This window comes from Sabethes cyaneus, chromosome 2 (genome assembly GCF_943734655.1).
Source record: "Sabethes cyaneus chromosome 2, idSabCyanKW18_F2, whole genome shotgun sequence".
NCBI lineage: Eukaryota > Metazoa > Arthropoda > Insecta > Diptera > Culicidae > Sabethes > Sabethes cyaneus.
The window spans coordinates 205,833,879-205,842,342 of record NC_071354.1 but is presented as its reverse complement, the minus strand read 5'-3'; the positions used below and the strand labels follow the sequence as shown (position 1 = coordinate 205,842,342).

Here is an 8,464-nt window from a genome sequence, read left to right as displayed (position 1 = left end):
GCATTGCCGCTTGTTTGATATGAATATTTTGGCCAGAAAAAGAGGCAGGGTAGTTTTTGTGGAAAACCTGCTGATCGGCGAAATTGATTCCTCCCTTATCCTTTCACCAGTTGATATTAACATTCCGTCCGAAAGTTTACGCTCGTGTGCTTTTTCATAACTGCAATATAGAACATCTCCAATATAGTTATCTCCCTTAACACGTACTCTATGGTATGGTAGTCCAGTATTTCCCTTGGTATTTTCGATTGGCTTCATAGTTGTCAGTGTTATTGCTTACCATCAAGCCTAAGCAGAAAGTTATTCATGCAAAAAATCAGACTCTCATTCGTAAAATTTACAGGTTATTCAAATTCTCTATTAAGTAAAACACAACATCCTTTTAAAGTACGTATTTGCTAGCATCCAGTTGTTAAGACAAGCTGCAAATTTTCGCACTGCATATATTAGCGTAAATGTCAAACTAACCCTGCTCACTTTTTAGCCTTTTCCCTTAGCCCTTACTAGCTGGTGGCTGGCTGGTTGGCTGACTGGCTCAGAAAGGGAAAACGAGTAGCTGCTGCACCTAAAACTTAATTTTCACCCCGAACGTTGAAGCTGAAAGCATAAACAAATATTTACTGGAAATAGTAAGTAAGAATGAGCGCAGATGAAAGAGCGACCGGTGATTGTTGAGTGTAACTTTTGGCTTCCTTTGGCACGATTGCCAGACCGTGAGGTGGGGTGGTAGTAGTTTTACCTAAGAAAGAGCAAACTCTAGTGATTCGTCAAATATTTTAACCTTGTATCAAATCAACAAAATGCAACCCGCAAGACTTACATATATATTGTCCTTGAACTTAGCAGTATCAATTTCATACCATCAAAAGTCACCCCCTCACACGGTGTTTGTAACAATGGACTACGAAAGATCCAAACGGGAAAGTTCTGACTCAGACGAGAAGAAATATTTATATAAAATATTAGGATGCTATGCAAATGTAGCGTCTCTGGTAGCCGGTAGTAGTAAGTGGTGTGGTATCGTTGGGTCCACGTTTCATCCGACCGTGTCTGACCGATGAAATGGCGTGTGTTGAAATGATTTTTGACAAATTACCTAAAATTACTTTGTTTGGGAGGAGTTGTGTGATTTGTTTCGTTTTCCTGTGTGTGAATGGCAAGGCTGGGAAAGATTTCATTTCCCACTACAGTAGTTTGGGCAATTCATCTTCTTCTTGTTGTTGCTTTGAAATAGATGAATGAATACTTCAACAACTTTGTTTTGCCGTAGAAGAAAATCTAAGAAGCCCAACAATAAAATAACTAATTGTTTCCTTCGAATATGTGTGTATTTTATCTTCTAACTATTTTATCTTTTTTCCGAATTTTTTGCAGGTTGCACATAAACGACAGACAATACTACGTAAAACCACCGAAACGTGAAAAAATTACCTCAGAAGAACTCACCAGGCTAGGCGACGTTCAGGCACTGGTAGCACAGGTAATAAATAACGTCCTCAAACTCCTTTTTGCTTCTGTTCCATTTCCTACTGCTATCTGCTACTATGACCGGCGGAAGTGCTGTTTTGTTGATGTACTCATCTGCAGCCAGCCAGCCAGTGGCCGAAAAAGTTGCGAACGGGTTTTTTCCTGCTGACTTTTTCGTCTTTTCGCATTGCCGCCGAAAGGGGGAAACAGCCACTCGTGTGGAAAATTAATGTTGCTCAATCTCGTGCGCGACACGAAAGGATGAAACTTCAGTGCACTAGGAAGAAAATAATTGCGGTTGAGTTTTTTTCATTTGACTACTCGACGGTTGTCGCCGGTCGATTCGTTCGAAATCCGTTTAACAGTCGAGTTGATTGTTTTTTTGTGTTCTCAGGAATTCAGTGCAAGTTTTCTGTTCGATTATTGTTTTCTAATCAATCAGTGTGGGTTGTTAGATTTGGTCTCTGGCAGGATTATCGCAAATCGCTTACTTAAAAATGGATAAGCAATAAATTTTTCTTAGTGCGATTGTCTTTAATTTTTAGAGCGCAAACTATTATCTAGTTAAACCTAGTGTGACTCTCGTCTAAGTCGTGTTATGAGCAACAGATCTATACATTTTCTCCGTTCAAACTCTGTTGAAATAATAAAATTGGCTGTTAAATCATAAGATAGAAAGGACACTAGCATGCCCAGACATAAACTAAAGGCGGGGCACCCGACCTTTCAGAAGAATGTTTTGGCCTGGAAAAATCAAGTAATCACCGAATAGCAACATTTTTCTGTTCAGGTTTTTCTTTTTTCTAATTAGTTTTGCCACTTCGTGTTCCGTTTTTTCTCCTTTTCTTTACTGTTTCCTTGGTTTTCGTTCGTACTTTTCTTTTTGTTTCTTCCCTTTTCCTTTTTTCTATCGTTCTGTCCTGTTCGGTGTTTCTTGCTTAACTGTTGCGTTTTTCTTCGCTTCCTGTTTCATTTTTCTTGCTTTCAGTCCTATATATCCTCTTTTTTCACTCCTTTTTTTTGTAATTTTTTTCTCTTTTCTGTAATTTTCCCCCCTTATTTCATTTCCCAATTTCCATCCCGTTTTTCGTCTTTTCTCATATTTATTTGGGCTAATATTGTTTTTGCCTCCCTTATTTCCCTTCACTCTCCAGGTTTCCTTTTTTGTTTCCTGTTTTTCATCCTTTTCTCTCTCGTTGTACCTTTTTCTTTGGTTCATTTCCATATGTGTACTGTTCCAAAGCAAAGCCATGGGTATAAATGTCCTCAAAAATTTGACCCTTTTTTATTGACAGACGTCGCAGGCGGTTATTAGAGTATAGGAAAATTACGGGGCTAGTGCAAAGATCCTATTGACTCTACACACTTAACAAAAGGCACCGAATTCGGTAAAATTTTACCGAAATCTAAACAGCTGAACGTTCGGTAAAAATTTCGATAGTGCCAATCGACGTTTACAGATCATTAGTAATGTTTGGTGCAATAAAAAATTTTACCGAACGTTCAGCTGTTTAGATTTCGGTAAATTTTACCGAATCGTTTAAGTGTGTATATCAGCACCGCCCAGTCGAAATTCGAACATACGACGACAGCATCGTATCTCGGAGCAAACTGGGCGGGCTGCACTGTCCCATTTTTCCGAATGGTTCTTTTTCTGCCCATTTTCCCGTTTTTTGTCTCAACTTTTCTTTTTTTCTTTTTTTATAAATTTGTTTTCTTCCGTTCTCCTATTTTTCCTTTTTCTTCTTTCCGTTTTAAATCTTTTTTTATCCCGTCTTCCTTCTTTTTGTCTTGTTTTGTCTCCTCTTCTTTTTCGCTTTTTTGTTACACCTATTTTCTCGATCCGTTTCTTTTCTTTTCCTGTTCCCCTATTCAGTACTGATTTTCTTGTTTTTCTCTTTTCTATTCCGTTTTTCTTCTTTTTTCCGTTTTGACTCGTTTTCTAGACCGTTTTCTCTCTTTTTCTATCTCGTTTTTTGTTTTCGTCTGTTCGGTTCTTCCTCTTAATATGTCATATTTCTCCTCCTTTTCTGTCACGTTATGTTTCTCTTTTATTCTACTTGTCTTCTGTTTCCAGTTCCTGTTTGTTTTTATTTTTTTATTTTTTGTCGCGTTTTATCTTATTTTTTGTTCTCTTTTTTCATATTCCTGCTTCTGTAGTTACTCTTTTTTTTCTTCCTTTTATGTCCTATCTTTTCTCCTTTTTTGTCCTATTTTCTATTAATTTATATTATATCCTAATTTCTTTCTCTATTTCCTTAACATTTTTGCTTCATTTCTATAGTTTTTCCTCTTTTCTCATTCGTTCTCCCTCTTTTTCTGTCCAGTATCTTGTTCTCCTTCTTTCCACATTTCTTTTTTTATGTCTTGTTTTCCATCTTATTCTGTGTCTTTTCTAGTTTTTTTCGAATCTGAAATTAGACTTAAAATTGAAATTAAAATTAACTTGAAATCTCCTTTTTTGTATACCGCTTTCCCCTTTTTTGGCGCGTTTTCCCTGTTTTTGGCTTGTGTCCCTCCTTTTCTACCTCCCTTTTTTCTGTCACTTGCTTCCTATATCTCTGTTTCATTTCTTTTCTTTTCCTGTTCTCCCATTCAATTCTGATTTTCTTGTTTTTCTTTTTCTGTTCTGTTTTTCGTCTTTTTTCATCGTTTTCCTCGTTTTCTGGCCCGTTTTTGATCTTTTCCTGTCTCTGTTTTGTTATTTTCTGTGCGTCTTTTTTTTCGGTTTTCAGCATTTTTTTTTTCCTTGTCCTGCTTTTCCTCCTGGCACGTTATGTTACCCTGTCTTCTGTTTTCGTTTTGTTTCTATTTTTTTCGTTTTCGCGGTTTACCCCACCTCTTTTTCTTTTCTTTCTTTTCTGTCCCATTTTTTCACTTTTTTGTCCTGTTTATGCTCAATTTTTTTCTCGTAATCCTCTTTATGCTTATCGATTTTTCTTCTTTTCTCTAGTGTTTGTTATTTTCTCATCCGTTCCCATTTTTTCTGTCCAGTTCTTTTGCCTCGTTTTCCGCCTTTTTCTCTCCCACTTTCTTTTGATTTCTTTATTTTGTTTACCGGTTTTCATCTGTTTTCTCTCTCATTTTACCTCTTTCTTTGGTTCATTTCATTTTCCCGAATGGTTCTTTTTCCTGCCCATTTTCCCTTCTTTATCACACTACTTCTCCTTTCATATTCCGTTTAACTCTCTCCTGCATTACCCATCTTTTTGTTACGTTTTTCTATTCCGTTCTCCTTTTTCCCTTTCGTTTTTCTTCTTTTTCTGTCCCGTCTTCCGTATATTCGTCTTGTGTCCCTTCTCTTTTATCTCCCTTTTTTCTGTTACCTACTAACGCGATCTTTGTTCCTTCCGTTTCTTTTCATTACCTGTTTTCCGTATTCAGTTTTAAATTTCTTGTTTTTCTTGTTTCTTGTCTATTACGTTTTTAGTTTTTTCTTGTTTTTTATCGTTTTCAGGCGTGTTTTCCCTCTTTTCCTGTTTCATTGTTAATTGCGGTCCCTTTTTTCTTTTTTTTTCGTTTTTTTGCATTTTTCCCTTTCAACCCCTTTATTATCCCAATTTTTTTGTCCCGTTTATCTGCTGTCATCGATTGTTCATTTTGTTCATTTTGTTTCTATTTTTTTTTCTTTTTTTGAAGCGTTTACCTCATTTTTTGTTCTCTTATCTTCATTTTCCTACTCCTGTAGTTACTTTTTTCTTTTCATTTTCTGTCCCAGTTTTTGTCCTTTTTTGTCCTCAATTTCTTTCTCGTTTTCTTATTTTTCTTTATCATTTTTACTTCTTTCCTCTAGTTTTTCCTCTTTTCTCTTCCGTTCTCCCTTTTTTCCGTCCAGTTTTCTCTTTTTTGCCTCCTTTGCTCTACCATTTTCATCTCCTCCACAGTTTTTCCCCTCTTTTATGTTACGTTTTCCATGCCATTCTGTCACATTCTGTTTTTCTTTTTTTCATGCCATTTTTTATTATTTTTCTCTCTTGAGTTTTTCCTCTTTCTCCTCTTTTTTTCATTTGTCTTTATCATTTTCACTTCTTTCCTCTAGTTTTTCCTCTTTTCTCTTCCGTTCTGCCTTTTTTCCTGTCCAGTTTTCTCTTTTTGGCCTCTTTTGCTCTACCATCGTCATCTCCTCCACAGTTTTTTCCCTCTTTTATGTTTCCATCCCATTCTGTCACGTGTTTTTTTATTGTTTTTCTTTTTTTCATGTCAGTTTTTATTATTTTTCTCTCTTGAGTTTTTCCTCTTTCTTTATCACAAACAGGATATGTTTGTCCAGTTTTGTTATGTTTTCTTTCGTTCGCTCTTTTCCGTTTTTTCTGCTTCTGTCTCATATTTGCTTCTTTTTTTCGAGAGCCACAAGAGACAGACTACCTTAAGATCCATCCATCGCTTAATTAGGGGGTCGTGAAGTCTCTTTTTTATCCAGTCCGCCGTTCATCACGATCTACAGGAAGAAGGAATAATGAGGAACGGTACACGACTTCTAAACGTTGCTTCAATGACCCTCGCTTACCCGATGTTCCACTTAAAATTTAAATTGAAATTAGACTTGAAATTGAGCTTAAAGTACGAATTGCAATGGGAATGAGAATAAACGGTAATCAAATTGCACATGAAATTGTATTTGGAACTTAATTTGAAACTAAGAGTTAGAATTGGACTAGAAATCGGTGTTAAAATTGGGCTTGAAGCCAAACTTGAAATTAACTATTTTTACGCAGTTAATTAACTAATCGCAAAAATAGTAACCAATGAAATTATAAACTGCGGACTCCTGGATTACAGAAACTAGTTTGCTTAACTTCAAACTTCACAGAGAAGGTGAGGCTCGTGCCCCAGTGATACCTTATCCCAGGCACGGCAGTCTAGTGGAATACAATTTACAATTCTTTAAAAAGCCCGCCACTTACAAGTTATTTTAATACATTTACCTTTAACTAACAATTTAGGAAACTTTAGGTAAAATATTAAAATTAAATTTTTCACCTGAAGTTTTTTTAGTTGGTGAAAAATTTAAACCAGCAAATTTTTTGGGAACATAAACAAAACAGATAACCACAAGCTCGCAGCAAGTATTTAATGGTAATATACACGTGCTGTAAGCATGACTTTTTGGGCAGTTAAGATAGCTCGCTGGTTTACGTTCCCAGTTGGCCCATTTGCATTGCAACGAGCGAGGAAGGTTCTGAAGGTTGCTCAGCTCATTCTGTTTTATTCAGGCAAACATTTTTTTGGTTTGCGGTTTATAACGAACGAGAACAAGCCGTAAGTATACGCTGAGAACAGAGAAACTGTACCGGTGCTCTGGCGGTTTGGAACAACAGGATAATTAACTCGGAAACAGACATTTTATTTGCTGCAATCTGCTGAAATATTTACAAAGAAAATTGTTATAACTGGGAATTAAGCTGACAGGGCATCGAATGGCCTCTTTGCTGATTTGGCACAGTAACATATTAATTAAAAATTACTAATGTTCAATTCCAAAAACTATTTCAATTTTTAACTTTTTTGGTTTCAGCTCTACGAAGTACTCAATGTAGGTGAGCACCAAATTAGGAAAGAGCGGGATCTAACCAGTAAACTGGAAGAACTTAACGAAAAGCTAGGGCCGCTTGAGGTTGTAAGTATTTTAATGTTGGAACCCAAATCTAGACTGACTAATCCAACTTGTTTGTGAATATGTTGACAGAAAAAAACCGAACTGGATCAGAAAGCCGCCCGACGAACAAGTGTCCTAACCTGGATTGGCCTAGGTCTGATGTCGGTACAGTTTGGCGTCCTAGCGCGACTAACCTGGTGGGAATACTCCTGGGATATTATGGAACCGGTAACGTACTTCGTCACGTACGGTACGGCGATGGCTGCTTACGCTTACTTCGTGCTGACCAAACAGGTACCATCATAACTTACCCTACCTATCTGACCGCATCTAATCATTCCACGCACTTTTCAGGAATACATCCTACCGGATGTGAAAGACCGTCAGCACCTGATCACCCTCCACAAGTCGGCCAAGAAGGCCGGCGTCAACATAGCCGAGTACAACGACATCAAGCGACAGATTGCGGAAATCGAACACGATCTGCGGCGGCTGCGGGATCCGTTGTATATGCATCTCCCAGCGCCGCCACCGAAAACACCGACCTACAGTGCCACCGAAATAGCTACGTCCAAAAAAATGCTGAAAGAAGCACTGGAAAAAGCCAAAGGTTCCGTCAACCAACAGGCGGTTTCAAAAATCAGTTCCCTCCTCGAAGGAACCGGGAATCCCTTCAGGAGTAAGAAATAAGAGTTCCTGAACCGCTGTCGGCCTTCGTCTGACATCCCGCTGGCCACCATTGCTGCCAATAGTGGTCGTTTTTTACGCGCGTTAGTGTTTCGGTTTTCCCTCTCAGAAAAGTTCTTAGTATGTTACCGTTTGTTGTACAATTTTCAACTTGTTAAAGTTTCCCTCCCGTTCTACGAATCACCTTTTTCTTGCTATCCCATATCTTCCTATTAAACAAACAAAACAGAAATTAAATTGAAATACCCAACTAAAAGTGTGTGACGAATCGTTTTTGCGATCAAATTCTAGACAAGAAAAAATAGGCACAAACAAACAATGAAACGAAATCATCACAATCATCAATCCAACTAGAGAACCGTTAAGACGTAATTTCAAACAATCTTTTTCGAACAGAAGCAGTAATTAAACTAACTAACGATACAAGACAAAAAACGTAACGCATAAGCACAACTCGCAAGTTGCAGGTAAAAGAATTTACTTAAATCTGTTTTGATCTGCTGTGTAACGGTATGATATCTACGAAACTCGAAAGTTCGCGCACAGATTCTTCAATCAGGAGATAGATCATCTGGATTTGGATATAAATGATACTGAGAGCTTCACCGCTAGAAAAACAAAATGGAATGGAATAGAATATAGTTTAGTTAGCTAACTTTTTATTATTATTATTATTAACCTGTTTCGAGCAACAACAAAAAAATATTTTCAGAG

General features: G+C 37.3%; 1 protein-coding gene across 1 annotated transcript; it reads left to right on the top strand.

Annotated features, from left to right (window-relative positions):
- The first annotated feature begins 649 nt into the window (after positions 1-649).
- Positions 650-7,753, top strand: LOC128736576 (calcium uniporter protein, mitochondrial). Its single transcript, XM_053831064.1, has 5 exons — positions 650-726; positions 1,375-1,480; positions 6,983-7,084; positions 7,154-7,357; positions 7,418-7,753. Exons 1-5 carry the CDS (start codon positions 650-652, stop codon positions 7,751-7,753), a joined length of 825 nt encoding a protein of 274 aa, XP_053687039.1.
- The last annotated feature ends 711 nt before the right edge of the window (positions 7,754-8,464 follow it).